The sequence below is a fragment of the Oryza glaberrima genome, chromosome 2, assembly GCF_000147395.1.
Source record: "Oryza glaberrima chromosome 2, OglaRS2, whole genome shotgun sequence".
NCBI lineage: Eukaryota > Viridiplantae > Streptophyta > Magnoliopsida > Poales > Poaceae > Oryza > Oryza glaberrima.
Genome location: NC_068327.1, coordinates 5,922,307 through 5,949,767, shown reverse-complemented (window position 1 = coordinate 5,949,767; position 27,461 = coordinate 5,922,307). Strand labels below are relative to the sequence as shown.

The 27,461-nt window shown below is 42.8% G+C and overlaps 2 protein-coding genes and 1 pseudogene across 2 annotated transcripts; 2 read left to right on the top strand and 1 right to left on the bottom strand.

The window, feature by feature from the left end:
* Positions 1-24: 24 nt before the first annotated feature.
* On the bottom strand, positions 25-4,481 carry LOC127761710 (probable LRR receptor-like serine/threonine-protein kinase At3g47570). The gene is made up of 4 exons (XM_052286034.1): positions 4,008-4,481; positions 2,446-3,791; positions 1,406-2,382; positions 25-1,269 (listed from the first exon to the last, which is right to left on the bottom strand). Exons 1-4 carry the CDS (start codon positions 4,479-4,481, stop codon positions 911-913), a joined length of 3,156 nt encoding a protein of 1,051 aa, XP_052141994.1. The 3' UTR covers positions 25-910.
* A 13,222-nt stretch (positions 4,482-17,703) lies between these two features.
* LOC127761707 (WRKY transcription factor WRKY24-like) lies at positions 17,704-18,818 on the top strand (annotated as a pseudogene).
* Positions 18,819-24,840: 6,022 nt separating this feature from the next.
* Positions 24,841-26,610, top strand: LOC127764303 (syntaxin-124-like). The gene is made up of 2 exons (XM_052289161.1): positions 24,841-25,551; positions 26,022-26,610. The coding sequence occupies exons 1-2, from the start codon at positions 25,102-25,104 to the stop codon at positions 26,505-26,507; spliced, it is 936 nt and encodes a 311-aa protein (XP_052145121.1). The 5' UTR covers positions 24,841-25,101; the 3' UTR covers positions 26,508-26,610.
* The last annotated feature ends 851 nt before the right edge of the window (positions 26,611-27,461 follow it).

Here is a 27,461-nt window from a genome sequence, read left to right as displayed (position 1 = left end):
CAGGTTTGTTCCGTGGCGCTGTTTCTCTGTACGCGTGTTTGCAATGGCGGCGGTGTGGCGGCGGTGGTTGGTGTTCGCCACGCGTGCGCGTGGTGTGTTCGTGGAAATGCCCATGAGGGTGTCAGGCGCCTGCACGGCTGCACTTGGACATTCCATCGGCAAATCACCGTGCTAGTTTCTAGGAGTTAGCTAGGGAAACGATAATGATGCAATTAGAAGGACTGCAGAAACGAGTCACTGGATTGCCGTACCTTTGTGGATTACGGGGCACCTGAACTTTGGGTGCAAATAGGGGTGGGGATTATATTGCTGTTTCGCATTGCATCTGTATGGTCAATTGCACAGGGGGTTGGATTAGTTGGCAATTTTGGAAAACCATATGCTCAACAACTCAACAGGTTCTTATATCTTCTCTTTTTGTCATGTTTTCAGGATCTGGTTAAACAACATAGGCTATACAATATGAATAATATCGTACAGACTAATAAAGTTTATCCCAGGAACAAGAATGCTATTACACCATACCATTTTATGGAATCTCAATCTAATTAAGAATGATAGTTAAAAACAGCAGCATACAAGCTCAGATAGGAATCTTAATTGCAGGTTATGGAAAAAAAGAGAATAATTGGCTTGGTGGACCAATATTATTTTTTTTAATACCAAATGGAATTCGTTACAACTCTCAAAGTGTATTAAAAGTAGTTCTACAAACATCCAAATTACAGCTGAAACTATCGGTACTATTAGGTGGGGAACAAAAGTTGGAGCTAGAATTTTTCATGCATTCACCTCTATCTGTTTTTGTTTTTATTTAAAGAACAAGATTGCATGTCCCATTATGATCATTTCAACAAAAAGATTTCTGCAATTGTCAGTACTATTTACCATCGCAACTAGCTCCATGTTCTCATTGTAACTCAAGAAATGACTGTCTTATTGTGCCCATTTCAGCAGAAACCTGTGACATTCCTAATCGGTCTTTTGGTGATATGGACGAACACAACAGACCCAGCTTAACCATTGGTATGATGCAACTCTGCATTATTTCAGTATGATATTTTCCTCCATTTAGGTCACTCTGCAGCATAATGGGATCCAAAATCTCATCTAGTTTGTGTGGAAATGCTGACTCCACGAGTTCATGAAGGCTTAAGCTATCCTTCAATTTGTCATCACTTGGACGCTTCCCAGTTAATATCTCTAGTAAGAGCACTCCATAGCTGTAGGCATCGCCCTTGGTTGAGATAGGTCCACCCATTCCGTACTCTATATATGTATTTAAAAACAGAAGTATTCATTAATAATAAGGAAAATCACTTGAATATAGTATTGGATAAGTAAATCAAGTGGGAAAACCTTATATAAAGGAGAAGAAAAATAGATAGTGAATGTTTCGTCTCACCTGGTGCAATATATCCGATGGATCCTTTCAAATCAGCCAAACTAGTTGAATTGGCACATGCTGCAGTTGTAGTGCACATGAATCTTGCCAATCCAAAATCACTGACATATGCCGTCATCTGTAGATCTAACAGCACATTGCTTGGCTTAAGGTCACAATGTATTAGTGGAGATGCAGACTGGTTGTGAAGATAATCTAAAGCATATGCTATATCCAGAGCTATGCTAATCCGATCACCCAAAGTTAAGACTTGTTTCTGATTATGACCATAGACTTTCTGATGCAGCCATGTTTCTAGGCTTCCATTAGGCATATATTGAAAGATGATTGCTTTGAATTCTTCTCCTTTGGGATCCAAGGTTGAACATAAGGTGATGACTTTAACAAGATTGCGATGTCGGATGTTTTTCAAGGCTTCACACTCTGCAATAAAGCTTGAAGGTCCTCCATGCCTATTGAGATTGAAAACTTTAATAGCTACTAGATCAACCTCAAGCTCCAAGGTGCCCTTGTAAACATCTCCAAAGGATCCTGAACCAACCAAGTTTTCAGTAGAGAACCCTTTTGTTGCTTTGACAATGTCTTTGTATGAAATTATCTTCGTATCCATGCTAATGTCTGTCAATATTGGCTTTTGTTCTCTTCTTTTCAAGCAGACAGTGAGTAAACAGATCAGTGAAATTACAAGAACAATGGCAGCAATTGGAACCACTATCATTAAAATGATGGACTTATGCTTTGTTCTTCTGTCTAATGCAGGACAATGAGGCAGCCCTAACTCTGGGGTGTTGGCACATAAACCGTCATTTCCTTGAAGGGACACCCTGCTAGCATTTCTGAAAATGCCGATTGAGGGAACAGGTCCATCAAAATCATTAAAAGATAGATTAAGATCCTTCAAATAATTCATGGATGCAAAAAACTCTGGAATGTTCCCTGATAAGTTGTTTGAAGAGAGATCCAACTCCTTGATGCTTCTTAAATTCATGAGAGAATGTGGAATGCTTCCTACAAGGAGATTTTCTTCCATGTGAAGGGACTCTAGAAGCACACGCTTTCCGAGAGTGGATGGAATGTTGCTAGTGAGGCGGTTGTTGGAAATGCTAAGGCTGCCAAGATTTATGAGACTTCCAATCTCCAGTGGTATAGGCCCAGCAAAGGAATTATGCGACAAGTCCAAGCTTTGTGACAGTGAAGAAATATTAAATACCTCGCTTGGTATGCTTCCACCAAATGAATTGCGAGAAAGATTCAACTTCTCTAAATGTCTCCATTGCCCTAAACTTGCTGGTATAGTCCCACTGAAGTTGTTTCCATCCAAATATAACTCGGTTAGTTTTACAAGGTTGCCAATGGAATCAGGAACATGGCCAGAGAGATTATTTTGTGCAAAGCTTAGAACCAGTAAGTTGCTTAGATTTCCTACGGAAGGAGGGATTGTACCAGTGAACAAATTTTGATCCATATACAGCACTTCGAGGCTCCTAAGGTTGCCAATCTCCAAGGGAATTGTCCCAGAAAGTTTGTTTTGCTTGAGCCAGAGCCACTTGAGCTCCGAGGGAAGATTACCAACTGAGCTTGGCAAGTGTCCTTGCAGTCCATTCCCATCCAAGCAGAGTCTTTGCAGCTGAGTGCAGTTTGCAAGGGATGAGAGGAAGCTCCAGTCACCCGCCTCAAGCTGGTTATATGCGAGATCAAGTTGTTGCAAGTGTGACAAGGAACCAAAGGATGGCAGTATTCCAGTGAGCCCAATATCAACAAGATGAATTATTTCTAGCTTAGAAGCATTAACAAGAGAAGCTGGGATTGGTCCACTCAAACGTGTTTTTGATAGGATCAATCTCTGAAGGTTTGGAAGCATGTAGCCAATATCTGGTGGCAGTCGTCCTATGAGTGAGTTGTTGGCCAATTCTAGATATTTCAGAGATGATATATTGAAAATAGACTGGGGCACCTGACCCGACAAGTTGTTGATTGAGAGTATTAGCATCTCGAGAGTTGGGATTCTACTTAGGCTCTCAGGGATGCTTCCCACAAGGTTATTTGCTGCAAGGGAAACACCAACAAGAGAGGAAAGGTTCCCTATTGAGGCAGATATCTCACTAGTGAGGTTATTCTCTGCTAGACTGAGGTATTGAATAGGTGCAGCAACTGCTGTAACAGGTGGTATGGAACCAAATAATTTGTTCCTGTCGAGGTAAATGGCTGTCAGAGAGGACGTGTTGAAGAGAGCTCGTGGCAGCTCTCCTGTAAGTTTGTTTTGTGTCAGGCTAAGAAATTGGAGAGATGAGCTATTCGCCAAGAACTCGGGGATTCCTCCAGAGAGGCCATTTGCTCCCAGATCAACATACATGAGAGATGAGCCACTGCCCAACAACCACGGTATGTTACCAACCAAAGTATTGGTGGCAAGGTTCAGAATTTTCAGCTCACCAAGTGTGCCAAACCCACTAGGAATGCTTCCTTGCAGCTTGTTGTTTGACAGGTCTATGAGCTGGATATGAACGAGTTGGGCTAGGCTTGCAGGGATCTCACCTTGGAGGGAGTTGTTCCACAAGCTCAAGACCTCGAGACGGCTACAGGAAGATAGCTCGGCTGGGATGTGGCCATCGAGCGAATTGACGCTCAGGTTGAGGTGTCGTAGTTGTTCCAGGCGGCCAAGCTCAGTTGGTATACGCCCGTGAAAGCTATTGTTCGACAGATCAAGCCTCTCAATGGAGCTCAAGTTGGCTATGCACGGAGGTATAAGGCCAGCGAGCTTACAGGAGCTGAGGTCTAGCGTGGTCACGCGGCCTGGCATCGTTGTGCTGCAGGTCACGCCATGCCAGTGGCAGAAGTCGAGAGAGGTGTTCCTCCATGACTCTAGGGCTCTGGCTGGATCAGAGACCAGAGACCTGAAGGAAAGGAGAGCCTGCTGATCAATGTCATTGCCGTCGCCATGACCTGCTGATGATGACGGTGGCCATGAACATGTCAAGGCAAGGAGGACTAGAAACAGTGCAGGACTAGTTGGGCTGATCATACTACTGGTTTGGCTGCAGCTACTTGTGCTTGTGATGGAAGCTTCAGTAAGCATGCGTGCTTCTTTTATATGGCTAAGCACCTGTGCTCACTTGGCTGGCTGGCAACTTGTTCAGATCAACGGTATCATCTGCTGGGATTCAGAAACCAGCATTGTGGATTGGTTTTGAATGTGTTGATCAAAGTTAGGTACGTACCCATCTTCCCTACAAATGTTTTCTGAATAAATTACGCTCTTCAGTCTCGGATGGCAGGTTGGGCACTTGGGCAGCTCAAAGATTATTACTACTCGACAGAAGAATGGATACCAATGTGCTATCAAGACATCAAGTGGAGTACATTTGCTGTGCGGCCGAAACTGCTGTTTGCTCAATGACGCTGCTTCCGATCTAGCGGCCGACGCCGTTGATAAGCCGCTTGTATTGGCCGGTGTCAGTAGGAAGGAGGCCAGGGAGCATGGGGGCGAGAGGAAAGTTTGTATTCGCCGCGTCCCAGCGCCACTGACATCGAGACGATAAGAACCTCGGGAAGAAAGAGACACAAAATTTAGAGGATTGGAAGTTTCTCTGCTACCTTCCCGGTAGAGAAAGAAGAACAAAGTAAAGTTAACACGCTATGTTTACTGAAGGTAACTGTATGTATGAAAATTTAGAGCAGTTACAGTCGAAATTAAGGCCCGCTAGGAGAGCTAGAGATTATGAGAAGCTGGTGCATATTACAATTTGTAAATTCTATAACTTCATAGAAATGGACCGATGCTCTGCCTCCCAATCTGGTTGTGAGGTTATTGGGGATCCACATATCCGTGTGATACCGATAGTTACTTTAAGCATGATCTATATTTTTACATATTCGTACTAAATTTTGAATAGATTAATGGTCAAATGTTTCGAAAGTCAACCGTGTTAAATATTTGTGACTAAAAAGAGTAAAAAATATATATGTGCGCTGAGTTAGGTTGGACTGTGGTCCATTACCACTCCTATCTTCAGGCCGTCGAACATACCGCGCAATTCTTGTTTGACACCTTCTTTGTCTTCAAATAATTAAGGGATTGTTTGGTTTGGTTCCAAAACTTGCCCTAGCAAAACACTGGCAACTTCAGTAGTACCTTTTGTGTGTTTTGATTGAAGCCAATATGTGCTAATTGAACCAATATAAGTTAGGAACCTTGTCCTACCATAATTTTGATATAGCCAAAACTTACCCAAGCTTTGACATTATCAATATTAAGTACTGCTATGCGTACAATCCAGTACAATATTTGATAGGGTAACAATCCAAACATGACTTATTAAGTTCATAACTATTTATCTTCAAACTCTGATGTCATGTTTTCATTTTCAAAATAAAATTCATTAAAAATTAGCATGTTATGAAAATGTATTGGCTATTTGGCTATTAATAAAACTTCCGTTTATATACTGCCTCAATTTCCAATGCGATAGGTCGCATCGACGATATATAAGTGGTAGTATAGGATTTAGGATGATCCGCAGATCATTAGAGAACCATGCGCGTGACTTGTTTGGGATTATTCGTGGCGCCCGCCGGCCGGCGATGTGTATACCGACGGCTGGAACTCACCGGACGGAGCTGAACATCTCCCGTCCGAGTCCACAGGTTTCAATTAATTGTACTACTACTTTAGCCGTACGCCCATATCGATCTATGCCCTGTACGATGCCGTTGACTCTTTAATATACGTTTGATCATTCGTCTTATTAAAAAATTTACATAATTATTATATTTTATCGTGATTTAATTTATCATCGAATGTTCTTTAAGCATGACTTAAATTTATTTTATGTTTATACAAAATATTTAAATAAAACAAAGAGTAAATTTCACTTAGGGCCTGATTTATTGGCCAAAGTGTCTCAATGAACGAGGTCTAACTCTACCTTTTCACTTAACACCAGGTATGATTACTTGTTTTGCAGTTTAGACCGGGTTTTAAAACTTTGTGCCAGGCTTAAGCCTAATGAACTCGATTCAGGGAAGAGGAGGTATTGAGGGAGACTAGCGTACGGGGAGGAGGAAGCGCCGTGGAGATGGAGGGGGTTCACATCCTCTATCATAATGGCACTACCATTACAGGCATTGACGTGTGGGGCAATAGGAGGGTGGGACCCATATTACAGTGATTGTAATGGTAGTGACATTATATTAGAGGATCCTCACCCAGGTGGAGGCGGACTTGCTCAACGCCTTTGTCTCCATCCTCGCCACCAGCGGCTCCCGGCCGCGTCTCCCGAGCGGAACGGCACAGCGGCGGCGTGCTCTTCTCCGGCTCCGACATGGCATGGCGGCGCGCTCTTCAGCTCCGGTGTGGTACTGGCTGAATGAATCAGTGTTGTTTGTTTCTGAATATGTGTGCATTGTGCAAGTAAGATGCTGCTGTAAGTTTTGCCACTAAAAACGAGCAAAGGGGTTCCAAGTTCCATATGTACATGTACCTGATGAGGTACAACGAATTATCTGGACAACATAACACTTGTGATAATTTCCCTTTCCAGTGCATTCTCTTTAGTGGTACTTACCTACAATACACAGAGATAATAAATCCTACTCCAACTTGGTGAGGCTTTCGGAATCCTCTCCCATCCTGCCGCGAGCTGAGAAGGAGCACTGCATGCACCCCGTTGCCGGCACCGCGGTCGAGCTGGAGAAGAGCATGCCGCAGCCGTGCCACGCCAGAGCCGAAGAAGAGCATGCGGCCGCTGCGCCATGCCTCACTGGAGCCAGAGACACTACTAGAAAAAGCATTTTTTCGATGTGGGGTCTTTTTTCACAGGCAAACATGACCCTTAGAGCCAAATGACCGCCTATAAAAATATAAATCAGGGTGAAGTTCGCTGTCCGCGCAGGCGAACCACTTAAGTGGTGCCTGTGAAAATCTATTTTCGCAGGCGAGCCTTACGTTGTCCACCTGTAAAAATCGTACCTACCAAAAAAAAATCTTAAGTCTACCCTTATCTTCTCCTCCCACCCCTCCACACAACTCATTTCCTATCAACTCTCTCTCTCTCCCCCTCAACACTCAGTCTCCTCTCCTGTCCTCTCCCTCAACATTGTGGCGGCGCGGCGGGGACGGCCACTGCGGCGGCGGGGCGGCCGGCGGCGTCTCCCCTCCCTCCCTCCCTCGCAGATCTGGCCGGAGGAGGAAGGGGGAGGCCGCCAGGGAGGGGCAGCGACGACGACGGCGTGGGGCCGCGGCTCCCCTCCCCCCTCCCCCCGGATCTGGCCGAAGGAGGGAGGGGAGAGGCTGGCGGGGGCGGCGGCGACGACGACGCGCGGGACGGTGGTGGCGGCTCCTCTCCCCCCTCCCTCCCAGATCTGGCCGGAGGAGGGAGGGGGGAGGCCGGCAGCGGCGGCGAGGACAGCGCGGGGTAGCGGCGACGACGGTGGCTCCTACCACGGTTCCCCTCCCCTCCCCTCCCAGATCCGGCCAGGGGAGGGCGGCGGCGGCGAGGTGCGTCCCGCGATTTTTTTTTTGTTCGTTCATTGCATTTTTCCAGGCAGGCCATTGCCTCGACTACGAAAATCGATTGTGCTGCAGGCGGTCCTCCCTCCCGCCTGGAAAAATTAGTTTTGGCTGCTTGCAAAAATGCTTTTTCTAGTAGTGAGAAGAGCACATGGCTGCCGCGTCGTGCCACGCTGCCGCTGCATCGTGCCGCTCCGTAGGCGCGGGAGCCACCGGCGGCGAGGGTAGAGACCTTGGCGTTGAGCAAGTCTGCCACCACCTCCACGGCTCCACGACACTATCTTCCTTCTCCCCATGCGCTAATTTCTCTTCCCGAACTGAGTTCACTAGGCTCAAGCCAACGTGGTGGCACAAAGTCTTAAAACCCGGTCCAAACTTCAAAACAAGTTAATTATACCTTACAAATTTGCTATCAATCTGTCGACAGATTTTTAGTTAGATATTTGTCAATATTTATCAATCTGTCGACAGATTTTTAGTTAGATATTTGTCAATATTTAGACCTTATGATTTGCGTGGAGATTTGTGCTAATATGGTGGATAAAAAACACATGCGTGTGCATAGCGGGGGATCGGTTCGAGGATCTCTGGTTGCCCTGTTAGCCGTATACCTAGTAGCAGTGAAAGCTAAATTGGTTGAAGTTATGTGTTAATAAACTAAAATAATATACTGTAGTTATAAATGTAAATACAGTATAGTTATAACTACAATGTTTTAGTAGATGGATTGGTAATATTATATTATGCACAAATCTAGCAAATAAACTACAGGAAGGCTAAATGGTTGTCGAATGTTTTTTGATAGCTAAATCATTCATGTTTTAATATATTCAGAACTGTTGTATCATACATTGTAGCAAAATGTTTCATGAGCTGATTTGATTGTGTTTCAGCTTTTTTAAAAGATTGAAACATTTTCGATCTACTTGATGAAAGAGCGTTCGATTGGCTTCAAAATCTGTATGATGGAAGTCTAAAAAATCATGTGAATCCTATATAGACTTTTTCTCGATGTACTCGGATTTGTTTCATGTTTCAATATATTCGGAATCGTTGTTTTATAAGTTGTAGCAAAATATTTCATGGGGTGATTTGATTGTGTTTTAGCTTTTTTAAAAGATTGAAACATTTTCAATCTACTTGGTAAAACACAGCATGATGGAAGCCTAAAAATCATGCGAATCCCATATAGACAGCCCCAATAAACTATGCAATATATCTACTAGATATCACTATAAAATTATAGTCCTATATAACTAAAATTATATTTGTAAATTCAGTTGATATGATATGTAAGTGCACTGTAATTTTGATAGAAATGTTATGTAAGTAAATATGTATTTTTAATTTTCTTTTATAGTCCATTGGATATATAAATCTAATAGTAAAAAAAATCTGGCTGATTTTTTTTAGAAATCACCCAACAAATGTTTGTTGGGTGGCAACAAGAGATCCTCGAATCGATCCCCCGCTATGCACACGCATGTGTTTTTTATCCACCGTATTAGTATAAATCTCCACGCAAATCATACCGTCTAAAAATCAACAAATATCTAACTAAAAATATGTCGTCAGATTGATAGCAAATTGGCTTGGTTCAGGGCGGAACTTTGGTCAATAAATCAGGTACAAAGTGAAATTTCCTCTAAAACAAATAATCAAACGGCATCATTCGCTAAAAACCGGAGGTTAGTAGTCTCCAGCTAAGACTGGATTAGTTGACCGGTTGACTTCATCGTTGCCTTTAAATATGTGGGTACTGGGTAGGTTAGTTTTGGACTAATTAAGAATCAGGCAAGCAAGCACGTACGTACGTACGCAGACAATTTAAGGTTCACCGGATTTAAGCAAGAAGCGACCGGCCGGCGGTAGATCGCCGTCGATCGACCATAGTCGGAGTTTCTCGATCTTCTTCTTCTCTGCGCGCGAGGCGGACAAGCAGCTTAGTTTGTGCAGGCTGCAGGCTGAGGCAGCCATGGAAGCTGCTCGTCGTGTTCGCTCCTCCGAGCTACGAGCGGCCATAGTCGTAGCGGTCCTTCTCCTGCTGCTGCTGCTCCAGCTGCATGCTATTGCTGCCTCAGCCGATACTAACACCAGTTCTTCAGGAGGATATGGTTATGGTAACATGTCAGGGGGGTATGGTGAGTATTTAATTAGCAACGATATCAATATATCCGCCGCATCCGATTTAATTTTCTAAAGATTTGTCATGTGATTTTTTCTCTCAGATTTATCTTTTTTAGGCCATTCGATGTGTGCCAAGATTCGTGCGCGTATATTGGGCTGGGAACCCGCATAGGATTTAGGCCCTGTTTGATTCAGCTTAGGATTATTATAATCTAGCTTATTAGGAGTAAGCTGAAACAAACAAGTAGATTATTATAGCATATTATTATATTATATAAGCCAGATTATTATAATCTAATAAGCTGCTCAAAAGGAGCTTTTTTCAGATTATTGAGTGGCTAAAGACCCACTACCCATACATACTTGAGAAAAATTACCCACCTATGCCATCAACCGAACATATAGCTGAGGGTATTATAGACTTTAGCCTTTCAAACCCAATAATCCATGCCTTCAATAATCCAGACAAACAAACAACTCACAGCTTATTTTATATCAGCTTATTATAATCCAGCTTATAGCAATCTAACTTAATAATCTAGATTATAATAATCATAAACTAAAACAAACAGGGTCTTAGTTAGGTCGCATATAACAGTGTCGAGCGGTTAGAGTCGCCTTTTTTTTTTGCGCTCTGGAAATTAGACACGAGCGTTGTTCTCTCTCCTCTCTCTCATTTGAAACTAAAATAAAAAATAAAATACAAAATTACAGTTCTATAAAACTAAAATTACATTTATAAATTCAATTGATATAGCATGTAAGTGCACTGTAATTTTGATAACAATGATGTGTAAATAAATATGTATTTTTTATTTTTCTTTAAAATGTAAAATTACAGTCCTATATAACTAAAATTATATTTGTAAATTCAATTGATATGGCATGTAATTGCACTGTAATTTTGATAAAAAAAAATATTGTGTAAGTATATTTGTATTTTTTTTTATTTTCTTTTGTAGTCTGTTAGGTGTAAATCTAAGGGTAGAAAAAATCTGGGTGATTTCTTCTTAGAAATAATCCGATAAATGGATAGATAGTTCTAAGTGGGATAGTTGTTTGGATGGAGTAAAGGAAAAACGTAAGAATCTTTAAGGAAAAAATGGGTGCACGGTAAGAAAGCATTACATATGCTAGTGACGTGAATAACATTAATGAAATCAACATTGTCCTTTGTGCTTTGATTAGTTGCTTGATAGCCTGATTTGCCTCGTTCCCACGTGAGGAAAGAGATAAAAGAGGTCAGTGAGGATATTTTTTTTGTCCTATAGTCTTTCCTTGTATCGCTAATGTAGGAAATTTTCCTAAGCTTTTTCCGTGACCCGATTCCTAATATCCGAGTGAAGCTAAAGTGACTCAATCCATAGGAATTAGATTCCTTCATTTTTCCCATGTTTTTACTCCGTTCCAAATGAGCCCTTACTAACTTCATTTCTCTTCGAAATAAGACAATCAAGGTAGACATGATGATCTTCCCCTATCATATTGGAGGCTTAGCTCCTAGCTATAAGTACCCATATTAATCCTAACAGAAAATCTAGACAACGGTATCCCGTTGGAACGGGATACCCTTCTATGAGATAGTATCTGATACCTGATACCTGTTGTGGTACTAACTGCATGGTATCCGATACCTGTTACCCGGTACCTGTGATACCTAGGACCTGATACCTGTGATACTCGTGCAAAAGAATAGTTAATATATCTATCCTGTTGCAACGGGATCCCGTTTTGCAGCAGCCCTATCTAATCCTATTTGTGTGAAAAAGATTTTAAAAAAATCATATTAATTAAGAAAAAAATTAAAAAAATCCCAACTATCCAATATATTTAGTTGGTAGTATATCCTACAAATAGAAATCAATCTCTTTAATCAGTGTAGTATACAAAGGTCATTAATTAAGATATTGAGTTACATTCAAATTCTACATGAATCTTTAGCAGTATACACCGCGATATTTTTTCCAAAGGATAAAACAAACAAACCACCATACAAACATATACATTTAGATATTGGTGTCTAAGTTTGTTACAGAAGCTATTGATATAAACAGTACAGATTGAAATCCCGAATATCTTAACAGAATAAACATTCTAAAGAAAATCAAAACCCCAAGATACATATGCCGCCAAAGGTTATTGAAGTCGACGTAGTCTAAATAAAACATGTTACACACACGAATGGATGGGTTAATTGATAATTAAGTTGACATAATAGTACCTTAACCATCAGCATATACAGATGACATTATTTGGAATTCATAGGGCCCGAATCATACTAATATGCTAATTTGTGGCTATTATATTCTATAAATGTCCTCGCGTTAATGTCTTCTCTTAGTAGATGATGTCTCGCGCTTTGCCGCGGGATATATGTTAGATAATGTAGAAATAATGAAATAATTTGGATTGAAATATTATGAAAATAATTTGAGAATGATGATCTAGTATGTGTATGTTTAATTTTAGAATGAAGTAAATTGTAGATATAATTACTGTATGCTTGCATATTGAGCTTTGTATGCTAATGGGTTGATGTGGCATACATGCTTGCATGTAGGTTTTAGGAGTGCTAATAATTACTATGCTTGCATGTTGAGTTTTAGGTGTTCAGTAGACATTAGCTTTATAGAAAGAAGATATTAGAAAGCTAAGAATACTGACGTTAATTCAAAACTATTAAAATTCCTATTTTAGATATAAAAGAAAGAGTGAATTACGTTTTGGGCCACATTTTATTACATAAGTTTCACTTTGAACCACCCTTAAACATATCTTTTCACTTTGAACCGGATAAATTTGCCATTGTTGTGATTTGGACCACCACGAATGATTTTTTTAAGTACAATCAACGACCTTAAACACATCAGCTATAGTATACAGCCGAACTCCTTTATATATGGTTCATATGTTTGCCGAAAGGGAAGTTAGACATGACGAGAAAAGTTGTTCATGGTAGTCCAAACCACAACTATGGTAAATTTACCTGGTCCAAATTGAAAAGATAGATTTAAGGGTAGTCTAAATTAAAACTTGGGTAATAAAAGGTGGACCAAAGTGCAATTTACTCTAAAAGAAAATACCTGTCAAGTTTATATTAGCTTTCTAGTACGGATTTTAACTTGTAACATTTTGCAGGTAGTGGGTGCGGGCATCCTGATTCAGTGTCTCTGATACCAAGAAAGGCTCAACACCCTAAGCTAGCTGCACACACCGGCTAGTTCAGTCAGTTGTAATAAAAATAAAACCTAAATAAGTGATGGAGCTATGAACTACCGATCGATATGAATGAATTATATATGTGTGGATGAGAATAAGGAAAACTGTATAAGGCCGGCGTGCGTATTTCTCGATGATGTAGCACCCATGCATGTGTACTCGATCATGCTTTTAGTTAATGAGAAATCCTATGGTAGGGAGGGGGCCTTACCCTCCCGTCTATCCTAAGAAATAAACATTATGCATGACTCGTTCAACATATATGTGTGTTCTTTTATACTAAATAGCTCAGTGGATAAATAAATTAATGATTTGTGATAATCATTTAAGGATACAAATGAACAAATTAACTATAGGGTTGAAAAATAGATTTTAAACAGTGTTATAAGAGATTCAGATACAGAAATTTTGTAATTTTTGCCGGGTCGGCGAAGGAGATTCCTCACCAGGGCAAAGAAGTCGATCACAATGAAATCGCCATGAATGCTTTGCCTAGTTACCCAAAACATCTCCGACGGCAGATAAGCACTCTCAACTCTTTACAGAATTACAGTGCTCCATGTGAATCATCTGTTTCCTGTGAGAAAAAGGAGCAAGTAATGCTCATCATTTGATCGAAGGCAATCACCTACGAAAAATACTTGCGTGATAAAACATACTTGCAAAGAAAATTGCTACCATAAAAATTTTTTTAACAAATCGACGAGTCGCCAATTTCATTGAATAAAGGAGTAAACTGTACAGAGCCCTAAGCCAAGAAAGAAAAAACAAAGGCCTTTGGCCCTAGCTGACTATAGGAATAGTCAAGCCAACTTCTCAGGTTTTTCACGTCCGCCAAAGCCCAAGTTTTGGCCTCTTCTTTGATTTTGGCCATTAGGCTGATCGCCGAGAACTCTTTTTGCTGGAAGGTTCTATGATTTTTTTCGTTCCAGATCTCCCATGCCACTAAGCAATGTAAGGGTGCGGAGAGCCTTCAAGGGAACGCCTCTTAAGGTCGTGGTATTTTTTCACCATTCATGCACCGTCCGCGCTTGCTGCCATTGATTGGGGTTTGACACAGGCATGTATCCATAATTACAGTCTGCTAGTGTGTTGACAAATGACAAGCTCTGCATCAAATTCACTATTTGTGAAATCCGAACATGCGAAGCAAGTGACCCGGGTCCTTTTGGATCCAAGCTAGGTGGAACATAAGTTGATGACTTAATAAGATTGCGATGTCGGATGTTTTTTAAGGCTTCGCACTCTTCCATAAAGCTTGTTGGTCCTCCGTGCCTATTGAAATTGAAAACCTTAATAGCTACTAGATCAACCTCAAACTCCAGGGTGCCCTTTTAAACATCTCCGAAGGATACTGAACCAACAAGTTTTCAGAAGAGAACCCTTTTGTTGCTTTGACAATATCTTTGTATGAAATTATCTTCGTATCCATGTTAATGTCTGTCAATATTTGATTTCTCCTCTTCTTTTCAGCTGACAGTGAGTAAACATATCAGTGAAATTACAACAACAATTGCAGCAATTGGAACCACTATCATTAAATAATGGACTTATACTTTGTTCTTATTGTGTCTAAATGCAGAACAATGAGGAAGCCCTAACTCTGGGGTTGGGCCGTCCCTTGGTAGGCCCCCACCCTAACGGCCCAATGAGAGATACCCAAGCTCGCAGCAGCTGCAGCACCGTTCGCTCCGAGCGTGGGAAAACGAACCCAGGCCCACTGCTGCCCGAGGTTCGCGCGCAGGAGGGAGCGGAGCGACGTGGACGCAGGGAGAATCGAGCACGTCGGCCCGAATTCGCCCGGAGCGCAGCAATTCGCCAGGGTATGGCTAATGGGCAGCTATCACCCGAAACGGCTATCTGGCGACTGGTCGCGCGCGGAGAGGGGGCGGCGACGGCGCGTCGCGCGGAGCCCGCGTTTTTCTTTTTTTTCGGTTTAGCGCTCGCTTTTTCCGTTTTTTTGTTTCTCTTTTTTTTTCCTGTTTTTCTGCCGTACCTTCCGTTTCGTTTTTTTCTGTTTTTTCTTTCCATTTTAATACGTACATATATAAACTTTACATATGTACAAATAAAAATTTTGTATACGTATATATAAACTTTGTATACGTATATACAAACTTTGTATATGTATATTTTTTGGATTTTTATATGTACATATACAAACTTTGTATATGTGTATTTTTTTAGATTTTTATATGTACGTATACAAACTTTGTATATGTGTATCTTTTGGATTTTTATATGTACATATACAAACTTTGTATATGTGTATTTTTTTTTGGATTTTTATACGTATGTATACAAACTACACACGCGTATATAAAATTTGTATACATGTATACAAAGTTGGTATACGCGCATATACAAAGTTGGTATACACACGTATATAAAGTTTATATACGTGCTAATACAAACTTTTTGAATGTATATGTTTGTGTATATATATTTATACATTAAAAGTGTATACGTATAAAAATATATATATATTATATACATATGTAAAAACTTTGTATAGTGTAATACAAAATTTATATATATGTACACATAGTATAATACTAGTAGTAATAGTAATATAGAATAGTATAGTACTAGTATAAAAAGGAGGGAGGGTAGTATACTAGTAGTAGTACCTGGGAGACATAAGGGGCCGGACTGACCGCGCGTCTACGGCCGCGCGCAGTCAGTCGCTAATCAGCTTTACTCGCGATCACCCGCCCGCCCCTCCCCCTATACGCTCTCTCCCCCTTCCTCCTTCCATTCTTCTCTTCCTACTACAGTACACCATAAAATTTAAAAAAAATAAAAAAATAAAATTGGAAAAATTTATGTATAGAAATGCTATATATAAAAAATATTATAAACTTTAGGTTTGTTGTATAGAAATACTATATATAAAAAATATTTGAATTCAAATTCAAATTTGAATCAGATATATAAACTTTTGACTTATAAACTTTGGGTCTCTAAACTTTAGATGTGTAAACTTGAGGTGTACAAACTTTAGGTGCATAAATTTACTAAAATAGAAAAATATTGTGGTGCCAAAAAAGGAAACCAGGTGGAGGGAGAGGGGATCCGAATCTGATCGCTAGGGGCGATCGATCGCCCCTTAGCAATCTCGAATTCGCCATCATCTTTAATTTACCCCGATGCTATAATATTATTATGAAGTACTTCCTCCGTCCCTAAATATTTGACGCCGTTGACTTTTTTAAACATGTTTGACCGTTCGTCTTATTCAAAAACTTTTGTGAAATATGTAAAACTATATGTATACATAAAAGTATATTTAACAATGAATCAAATGATAGGAGATGAATTAATAATTACTTAAATTTTTTAAATAAGAAGAACGGCCAAACATGTTTAAAAAAGTCAATGGTGTCAAATATTTAGAGACGGAGGGAGTTCAAATTACTTTGGATCTTCACTAATAGTTGCATATAATGTTATAATTTATAATATAAACATATAAGTGTAACTTACTTGCCCTTACTTGCCCTTGTCCTTATGATATGTTATTTCCGATGGTTTATTCAACTAATTTAATTTTTTTTATTCCATAGTGTCCCGGTAGAGTACCGATATCATTTTCGTTTCTAGCTCTAATATTTCAATTGTTTTTGAGAAAAAGATCTACATGAGAAACCTTTTTAAATCCCGGTTTACAACCCCTTTACTACCCCGGTTGTAGCACTCAAGACGAGCAAATCGGGACCGATCTTTAGTACCAGTTAGCAAGTGAAAAAAATATGTGGGATGTGGGATTTGAATTCAAGATATCTTAGCCCAACCCTCACGCATATAACCATCACACCTACTACACACAATTGACTTGAATAGAGATGTTTTTCTTTTGGACTAACTGTGGAGGCATCATTAGTACCGGTTGGTACTAAAAATATCTTTAGACCCAATTAGTATTATCAACCGGTACTAAAAATGCATCTTTAGTACCGGTTGATAACACAAACCCAAACTAAAGCGATCTTTAGCCTAAGTTGGTGTTACCAATCGGTACTAAAAATATATTTTTAAGTACCGGTTGATAATACTAAACGGGACTAAAGATGTTTCTATAGACTTGGATTTTAGAACTGGTACTAAAGTATCTTTAGTACCGGTTTTTAATCTAATCGAGATATTTGTGATTTTGGGTATTGAAAGATCAATTCTCTGGTAGTGAATGCGGTAAAAGAAAGATAGTTGTTTGAGTATTTTTCCGGCCATTTTCGTCCCTAAAGTCGAAACAGCTATCTATGGTACGTACTGCTCAGTTGCGAGAAATTGGACATAATGCCACTGCTAAGAGTGGGTTTCGCCAAAATGTCATTCCGCCGAATGGATTCGTTAAAATGTCACGCACAAGAGATACTAAACATTTATTTTGCCATTTGAACCAATTTTCTCCATTTCCACCCAATTTCGCACCGGGCTGACCAAAATGCCCCTTCGAGCTGCTTCGTTCTCCACCTGCCGTAACACCTCCTCCGGCTGCGTCGCCGCCGACTGCGCGGATGACCTCGCGGCGCCCAGCGGCGCTGGCACGGACCAGTACTCTGCCGTGATGCCCGAGAACTCCTCCGTCACGTTCGGCGACGACGAGGCCGACAACGGGTCGCACCGCAGCGAAGGCGACGAGCCCGAAGCCAAGCGCTAGTAAGCCATCATCACTCAATCAGCAATCAAAACGTAAATCTCCATGGGTGTGCATGTGTTCTTGGGTCTCATGGATGTCATGGCTGTGTGGTTTTAGGAAGGAGGATGCTGACAACGAGGGTAGCTCCGGCGGCATGGGCTGCGGCGCCGGCGGGAAGCCAGTGCGCAAGCCGAGTCTTGTGGTGCACACGCTGAGCGACATCGACATCCTCGACGACGGCTTCCGGTGGAGGAAGTACGGGCAGAAGGTCGTCAAGGGCAACCCCAATCCAAGGTAATCAATCAATCAATCAATCAATCTCCTCATTAATCAAAGAATTAACTAGATAAAATTCCGTCGATTAGTCGATCAATCTCTGTTCTTGTATGCATCTCTCTAATAATCAATCTGTTCTTGAATGGCAGAAGCTACTACAAGTGCATGACGGTGGGTTGCCTGGTGCGGAAGCACGTGGAGCGGGCGTTGCACGACACGCGCGCCGTGATCACCACATACGAGGGCAAGCAACCAAGCACAACGACGACGTCCCGGTCGGTCGCGGCGGCGGCCGCGCCTTTGCCGGCCCCGTCGTCCGGCGCGATCCGGCCGTCGGCCTTCGCCGCCCAGTAGGGGCCCTACACCCTCGAGATGCTCCCCAACCCCGCCTGCCTTTACGGCGGCTACGGCGCCGGCGCGGCGTTCCAGCGCACCAAGGACGAGCCGCGGGACGACCTGTTCGTCGAGTCGCTCCTCTGCTAGTGCTACTGCTAGCCCGAGCTGATCTGGACCCCACATTCTCCTGCTTCCCACGTGGCCGAGTTAGAACAAGCAGATGAAAGGGCATTTTGGTCAGCCCGGATGTGAAATTGGGTGGAAATGGAGAAAATTGGTTCAAATGGCAAAACAAATATGTAGCATCCCTTCTGCATGGCATTTTAACGAATCCATTCGGCGAAATGGCATTTTAGCGAAACTCACTTTTGACAATGGCATAATGTCCAATTTCTCCTCAGTTGCTGCCTCCGATCGAGGGGCCCACGACGACGTCGTCGTCGTCTCGTCGATAGCTAGCGCGGCTTGTATTAGCCGCGGCCAATGGGAGGCCGGCCGGCGAGCATGGGGAGAGAGGAAAGCTTGTATTCGCCGCGTGCTCGTGCTACTGGCATCGAGACGATAAGAACCTATCAGGAAGAAAGAGACAAATAAGGAAAACTACAGGATCGACGTACGACTGTGTCGATATATATCGAGTCTCAGCTTTTTGCTTCTCTTTATGTACTGTACGATCTATTCTTTTCTGCAAGATAGACTTGGAATGAAACACCTAGCGTCGTAATTACATTACATGAGTATACAGTGTGCCGTTCGTTCATTTGTAAAACATACAGCTCGATTCAAAAACCAGTGACTAAATAAGAAGCAGGATTCGACAGTACAAGCTATAGCTAAGCTAGCTAGAAGAAGCACCAAACTGTCTCATTTCCAATGTGATAGCTAGCTTGCATCCATGGTACGTGGTACTCCTTCAGTTATAAAATATAAGCATGTCCAGGATTAAAAATAACATAAACAATTTCTGAAACATTGATTCTGATACATAGAAATACATACATTTTAGAATCTAAGCAGTTCAAATTTCAAAATTTGATCACTATGGTAACTAGAAAGGAGATTCTGTCTCAACCTTAATATTTAATAAATAAACTAGGTAGAAATCTTATATTTTAAAATAGAGTAACCACCGACCGGTCATTCATTTTTTATATTACCACCACTACTACAAAACATCAAATAGATGTCGGCACTATAGGTGCCAGAAGTGTTAAAACCGGCACCTATATATAGGCATTTTCCCATTTCCGTGGGTTAAAATCGCAAAAAAAATGCACATTTAATCAATTATAAGTGCCGGTTCTAAATAAGAACCGACACCTATTCTATAGGTGTCGGTTTGACACCCACAGAAATCGAGCCAAGCCGGCAATCAGATGAGCCGACCGGCGGGCCCCACCACGACAAGGCGACGAGGAGATAAGGTTCGATCTCGCGTCTCTCTCGTCTCGCTCTTCTCTCCGTCTCGCTCCCTTCTCTCTCTCTCTCTCTCTCTCTCTCTCCCCCGCTGCTGGCGGCTGACCGACGGAGGCGGCAGCGGTGACCACGCCCTCCCCTCCGCCAAATCCGGCGGGAGGGGAAGCGGCGGCGGGGTCGGCGGTAGGCGGGGCGGCATCAGCGGTGGGCGGGGTGGCCGGATCCGGCATCGGCAGGGGCAGCAGGCTTGTCGGGGGTAGGTGGCAGCAGGCAGAGGGCTCGCCGGCGGGAGGCGGTGATCTGCCGCAGGGAGGAGCCCTCCCCTCCGCCAGATCTGGCGGGAAGGGTGGCGGCGGGCGGCAGGCTCGCCGACAGGAGACGATGCGACGGGAGGTGGCGCGACGGCTTGAAGACGACCAACCATGCGACGGCGATGATGGCATATCTAAAGAGGTGTGATTCTTTTTTTATTGCATAAATTTGAGTGCCAAAATTTGTGTTGTGGGATGAATGGACAGTAATATGTGGATGAATCCATCTGTGGATGGATGATGATATTCTTGTTTGTTATGTTCATTCAAGTTCTTGTTGTGGTGTGGATGGATGCGGATGTGTGAGGAGGAACTGCTCGGCTCGATCGAGCCGATGCATCGAGCTGGTTTTCTTTTATTCGTCGAACCTAAAAGATGCCGGACTGGCACCTATTTGATTTTCAAATCAGTGCCACCTCTCTGCTGCCAGTTGAGAAAACCAGCACCTAAAAGGGTTTCTCAACCGATACCAATTTATGTTTCTGTAGTAGTGCACTCGCCGGCGAGCTAGCTAGCCTGGCAAGTGGCAACGAGATAATGTGTTCCAGCTGAAGCTCACCGACCAAAGCGCAACCTCGCCGTAATCCGAATCTACAGCTTAATTAATTTACTCGTCCTATCTAAGTTTCACATTATAAGTCATTTTGAGTTTAAATAAATTCATATATAGATTCATATATGTGTTTATATATTGTCTAAATTTATATGTATGTTAACGAATCTAGATGAGTAATATAGAAACCAAAATGTCTTGTAACATAGAAATGAGAGAGACCTATATACTATCTCTAGTTTCTAAGCTAGCTGGCCAACTGCCTAATCTCTTCATATCAAAATATTATTTTCTAGTATTCAAAATTTATTGCAAAATATAGTAAATTTTTTACATGCATTCTCTTCTTAACTAACTATAACAGTCCTCATATAATTTCTTAGTTTTCTTTGTCTTTTCAACTAATCACAATATTTTATTTTATTTTATTCTTTCTACTTTTTTAATACACATGTCTAATTTAAAAGTTTTTATATTTTAGGACGGAAGCTGTAGCTGCCTACGACGACTGAACTGGCTTCATCGCTGGTTTTAAATACGGCCAAAGTTTTGGACATGATCACAAGCCACGGCCAAAGCTCTCACCGATCACCAGATCGATTCATTCCTCACTTCTCAGAAGAGAGAGGCCAGCTAGCACGAGGCCTGATCGATCGACCATGGCTGCTGCTGCTGCTGCTCGTTGGCCTCGCTTCTTCGTGCTACGACCTGCTGTAGCGCTCCTGCATGCTGTTGCTGCTTTCTTCTGCTGCTGCATGCTACCGCTGCTTCCCCCACCACTGAAAGCGGCGCCGGCAACGACACTGTTGCTCGACCTGATCCTTGTGAGTAGTACGCGCGATGAACTTGTCGTGCATGCGTAACGATCCATAAATTTCTCTTATACTTCTATATAAAAGATTCACGAGTACAAGATAGATTTTCATCCCTCAAAGAACATCTACTTGTTTAATTTATTGCATTTCACCTAAATAATTACCAAAAGACTGAAAACAAAATGACAAGGTCGATAGATTACTCCATGATTAAACATGTAGATTAAATTCTTTTTTGAATCATGAAAAAAATAAATCAAACTGAAACTTTTTTTGAAAAGGACAAACTGAAACTATGTGTCCTTTTACAGTTATATTTTTTTACGAATATTCAATTTATTGAAGTTAAATTTAAACTTACATGTTTTGTGAAGCGATATATCTAATATAAAACTATCTTGTTAATGTTTTTAAAAGATAATAAAGAAATGAAGGGATTTCCCCTTGAGAGATGAACAAATTTCTCCCCACAAATACGTACCTACACCACCACGCAACATATATAGCATTTACACATATGCAAATACATGCATAATGAACATATACACATCTCAACTATGTATTCGTAGACCTCACTAAATTCCTTATAAAATTATACACATTTATATGTCTACTAATTGAGACATGCAAGAAATTAATAGTTTGTGTTTTTCTAATGTTGTAACTATGTACAAGGGAAAGCCTGAAAGTCTTTCTTGATAATCACCCCAACAAAAAAAAACAACATTTCCAACTTATGAAAGCTTCAAGAAATATAACAAACCGACAATAATACATGCTACCTTGTATATGCTAATAAACCACCAAGGGGATTCTCAAGGAAATAAATTATTTTTGGCTGCTACAACCGCCAAGGAAAATCTTCGAAAAACTTGATACTCCCTCCGTTTCGAAATGTTTGACGCCGTTGACTTTTTAGCACATGTTTGACCGTTCGTCTTATTCAAAAAATTTAAGTAATTATTAATTCTTTTCCTATCATTTGATTCATTATTAAATATATTTTTATGTAGGCATATAATTTTACATATTTCACAAAAGTTTTTAATAAGACGAACGGTCAAACATGTGCTAAAAAGTCAACGGTGTCAAACATTTCGAAACGGAGGGAGTATATTTTTTTATTTAAAAATAATCAATGGATGCACCTCGGCTCAGTGCTCATCCTGTATCGTGGACATAGGTTGTCCTGACGGCGAAAAATGTTTACCAAAATTTGGCGGAACTCATCCTACTCCTCCCCACTCCCCGTTGCCACGCATGCAAAGTAATAAGCTCCTTACTGATCTTAATTATATATCTTGACTGTCAGATTATACAGATGACCACATTATCTTGAATTTTTAGGAGCTGCAGCATGTACTTTACATGGAACTAAATTTGTTTAACTTTTGTTGCTTCAAAGGACCTGGAGTACGTGGACGCCAATATTGGAGCAGACCCAAGAACCTGACAAGAGGGAGCCGGCTATAGTTACTTCGATCGGTTTTACTTAACAATAAAATGGGAAACGTACGTACCTGCAGCCCTGCAGGAGCATGGAGTATTTCCATATACTACGAAGCAGATCTATACGTGTCATAATGGGTGTTGCAAAAATCTTTTTCTTCGGTTTGTATGTGGGTATGTGTGTGTCCTACGAGGAATGGATTCAAATCATTAAGGATGTTCACTCATGCACTTTTTTTAAAAAAAATCCACTACAAATAGTCGTGAAAAATTATGATAATGTAAAATATAGTGACATCTATCGGTTCACCAGAAGATAAATTCATCTGTGAACAATACGCTAATATTCGATCATACATTGAATTTGTCTTTATATATATATATATCTTCACGTGTAGTTTGGACCAAAGATTTTATGAAAGTGGTATATATATGTTGTATGATTGTTATCAAGTTTTTCAAGAATTTTTATAACTGTCTAGATGGGTTTTAAACAAACGATGCGACATCCTTTGAGATATCAAAATAATTTCCCCACCCTGCACCCTTGCTCACTCCTTTCTCAATTGTAGCACCTACGCTTGTTTTCTCCTTTTACTTCACATATATCACTACTAAAAAATAGGGGAAAAAACAACACTATGTGTGTCGCCAAGTCCACAACCGATACCTATAATGTTTTTTTTTGTCCGAGCGCACTCTCACGGGATACTGTTTTGAGACCAGCAGCACCTATGTATTGTTATAGGTTCTAGTTGTATAACCGGCACCGATGACCCTAATCATTGGTACCATATATATTTCGTGGAGTGGATCGTGCTCCTGTATGCATACATTAGTATTTTGGACTCCCCTTCACGTATAAAAGGACGATCCATTCCATAGAGAGAAGGGTTCCGAAAAACTTATTCCGAGCTCTAGAAGTAGACTATGTTAGATCTAGCCTTAAAAACTCGCTGAAGAAGTGTTCACCACCTTCTATTTCACCACATCATCCATTGAACAACTCGATCATCTCCCCATATAGCAAGAACACAGGATTATTGTATTACGCTTATCAGCAGCCTGAACCTATATAGATCACATGTTTTGTTCTTTTGTTTCGCACACTATAATCATGGGCTCTGAACTTGCACCCTGCCCGAACTCTCAAGGGAGGGTATCTTGCCTTCTTGCTAGAGGAGTTTTGTACTCCCACATGCACATATACATTTCTAATAGGATTTGAGCGAGAACATGAAATTGCCGTTGACCTTCGTCTTTTTAAGTATGTGTTAAAGGGCGCATTCGTTGGTATATGAGAATGGTGCGCGTACAAAGTCATGTGTGTTACCATCTTTGATATAATCGGAAAAAAGATATATGAAAAAAAATGTGTACCTTGGCACCTTATATTGTTTTCCTCTCCAATGGTCGTAAACTTCGTAATCATTCGGAGATGATGTTCAGAAAAGATTAGTGCCTTTTAAACCATTGACAAAAAATAATGTCTTTAAACCACTGATTGTCTCCCATGATGCATCCATGTAAAAGCATATGGCAAAGCCCAAAAATAGCGCGGGGGAGAGGGCCGTGCGTGCTGGCCACAACACACACATATATTCTGCATATCTATGTACACTAGTCAACCCCAACACACAAATGGAGACAGAGATCGAGAAGCACGAACCCCTCCAACCACTGCACGTCCATATTCCGTTCGTTGGATGCCAGCTTTTCTAATATGCCTCTTCTTCTTCTCGCCTTGCCAATTGGCACCCTTCCTCCCTCTCAATCTTCTTCCTAAGCCATTCTTCCCAACATCTGTCAAATCCCCGTAATCTATCTTAGTCGCTGCATTGATCGATCACAATCTCAACAAAAAAGAAATTATGATCTGCGATCAAAGCTAGCTAGCCACTTTCAGATCATCACCCGCCATTAAAATTGCTCCAAGCTCGCTCTCTCACCATCGCCGGCCAACCCAGCTGATCGATCAGACCATTGTCTAGTTCGTAATCGATCCTGCTCGGCATCATCCTGCTCGATCAAGGATTGGTTACCCAAGATGAACGACCTCTTCTCGTCGGGGTCGTTCAAGAAGTACGCCGACCTGAAGAACCAGGCGGCGCTCGACGACATGGAGTCCGGCGGCGGCGGCGGCGGCGGCGGCGAGGGCGCGAACCTGGAGCAGTTCTTCGAGGAGGTAGAGGGCGTGAAGGGGGAGATGCGGGGGCTGGAGGCGCTGCACGGGCGGCTGCAGGCGTCGCACGAGGGGAGCAAGACGGCGCACGACGCCCGCGCCGTGAGGTCGCTCCGCGCCCGCATGGACGCCGACGTCGAGCAGGTGCTCCGCCGCGCCAGGGCCGTGAAGGGGAGGCTCCAGGCGCTCGACCGCGCCAACGCCGCCAGCCGCAAGCTCCCCGGCCGCGGCCCTGGCTCCTCCACCGACCGCACCCGCTCCTCCGTCGTCTCCGGCCTCGGCACCAAGCTCAAGGACCTCATGGACGACTTCCAGGTGAGGAAAAAAAACAGCAGCTAAAAATATTTATGGCTAAAACTTTTATATCTTTGAGTGTATTGTTAGTGGTTTAAAAGTTAATGCTGGAAAATAGACTACAATGTAAAAAACTAAAATCAACTTCAAATTTGAGTTTTAATATTGGTTTCGATCAGTTTTAATAGTGGCTGTTGCGATCAGGTTTCCACCATATTGGTTTGCACATTTCTTTTCAAGGGGGACGATCGAAAAGATTTTAGAAATTGAGGAAATTTCGGAATCAAACAAGTTAAAGCTTTAACAAATTTATGTTGAACTTCAAAAATGCTTGATTAAAAAAATAAATATTTCAGCGATCATAATGTCCTATCGCGGACTATAGGACAATAATCTCTAAAATTATTGAAATTAATATCCGGAACATTAAACCTGACCGTGATAACTGATAAACCAATAAGAAAACGATGAAAAACATGCAATACGTGCAGGGGCTGAGGAGTCGGATGGCGGAGGAGTACAAGGAGACGGTGGCGCGGCGATACTACACGGTGACGGGGGAGAAAGCCGAGGAGAGCACGGTGGAAGCCCTCATCTCGTCGGGGGAGAGCGAGACGTTCCTGCAGAAGGCGATCCAGGAACAAGGGCGCGGCCAGGTGCTCGACACCATCTCCGAGATCCAGGAGCGGCACGACGCCGTGAAGGAGATCGAGCGCGGCCTGCTCGACCTCCACCAGGTGTTCCTCGACATGGCGGCGCTCGTCGAGGCCCAGGGCCACCAGCTCAACGACATCGAGAGCCACGTCGCGCGCGCCAACTCCTTCGTCCGCCGCGGCGCCGTCGAGCTCGAGACGGCGCGGGAGTACCACCGGAGCAGCCGCAAGTGGGCATGCATCGCCATCCTCGCCGGTGTTGTGCTCGTCGTCATCATCGTCCTTCCCATCATCGTCAACCTCCACCTCTTGACCATTAGATAGACTCCATTTCTTTCAGGAAACTATTCTAATCCCTCTCGAGTGATGTCCTCTCATTACATCAAATAGTTGTAAAAGATTTGATGAAATAGATTAGTATGTGATATATCATCCACAAACATACACATTTAAATTTAATTTCTACAAGTTAAAAACATAATGACTGTATTTCCAGTAAGATATCATACATTGTCTGCTTGCCCCCGCGTCGCCCTCCCTCACGGGCGACATGGGAGGCGGAAACCACCGGCATCGCCGCTCCCCCCTTCCTCTCTCTGCCGCCTCGCCGCCGCTGGCAAAGCCGCGCGGCCGCAAGAACGGCGGCGGCGGGGCTTCGTCGCCTTCGTCTGCCTCTCCCGTCGGCGGTGGGGGCCCGCGCGAGACAGCGAAGGCTACCCAGATCCGGGCTGCCGCGGCCGGATCTGGCGGGGAGGCCGCCGGCGGAGGGTCGGCCTGAGGTGGCGGCGGCAGTTGGTGGTGGTGGCGGCGGGGATTGAAGATGGCGGGCTGGCGACGGCAGTTGGTGGCGGCTGGCGGCGGGGGTGACGGCGTCGGGAATGGTGAGGGGGCGCCAGCGGCGGGGATGGAGGTGGCGACGAGGCTGATGACGGCGGGTGCATCTGCCGGCGAGGCTAGCGATGGCGGCCGAATCCAGGCGTGCTGCAGGCCGATCTGCCCCCCTCCCCGCATGGCGACGGCATCGGGGCGGCTGCGTTGGAGGTGGCGGCGGTTTTGCGACGGCGGCTGCTGACGTCGGTGGCTGGTGACAGCGGTAGCGGCGACGGCGGCCGGCTTGTGGCGGCCGTGACTGAGGAAGCGGCGGCGACGTTGGCAGTGGAGGCGGGGAAGGAGTCAGGTGTGAGGTGACGGCGGCGACGGTGAGGTGGTGGTGACCGTGACGGTGGTGGAAGGAGGCATGGCGACCTCGGACGGCTTGCCGAGGGCATGGCAAACGGA

Bases quoted from the DNA above. Each gene is read 5' to 3' on its own strand.
- LOC127761710 (XM_052286034.1), bottom strand. From the start codon at position 4,481: ATGCTTACTGAAGCTTCCATCACAAGCACAAGTAGCTGCAGCCAAACC. The intron at 3,792-4,007 runs ATCCCAGCCGAG...TTGGTTGGTAAC, and splicing joins TCAATTCGCTCGATGGCCAC to ATACCGTGGTTGTTGGGCAG. The intron at 1,270-1,405 runs GTGAGACGAAAC...ATACATATATAG, and splicing joins CATCGGATATATTGCACCAG to AGTACGGAATGGGTGGACCT.
- LOC127764303 (XM_052289161.1), top strand. From the start codon at position 25,102: ATGAACGACCTCTTCTCGTCGGGGTCGTTCAAGAAGTACGCCGACCTG. The intron at 25,552-26,021 runs GTGAGGAAAAAA...CAATACGTGCAG, and splicing joins ACCTCATGGACGACTTCCAG to GGGCTGAGGAGTCGGATGGC.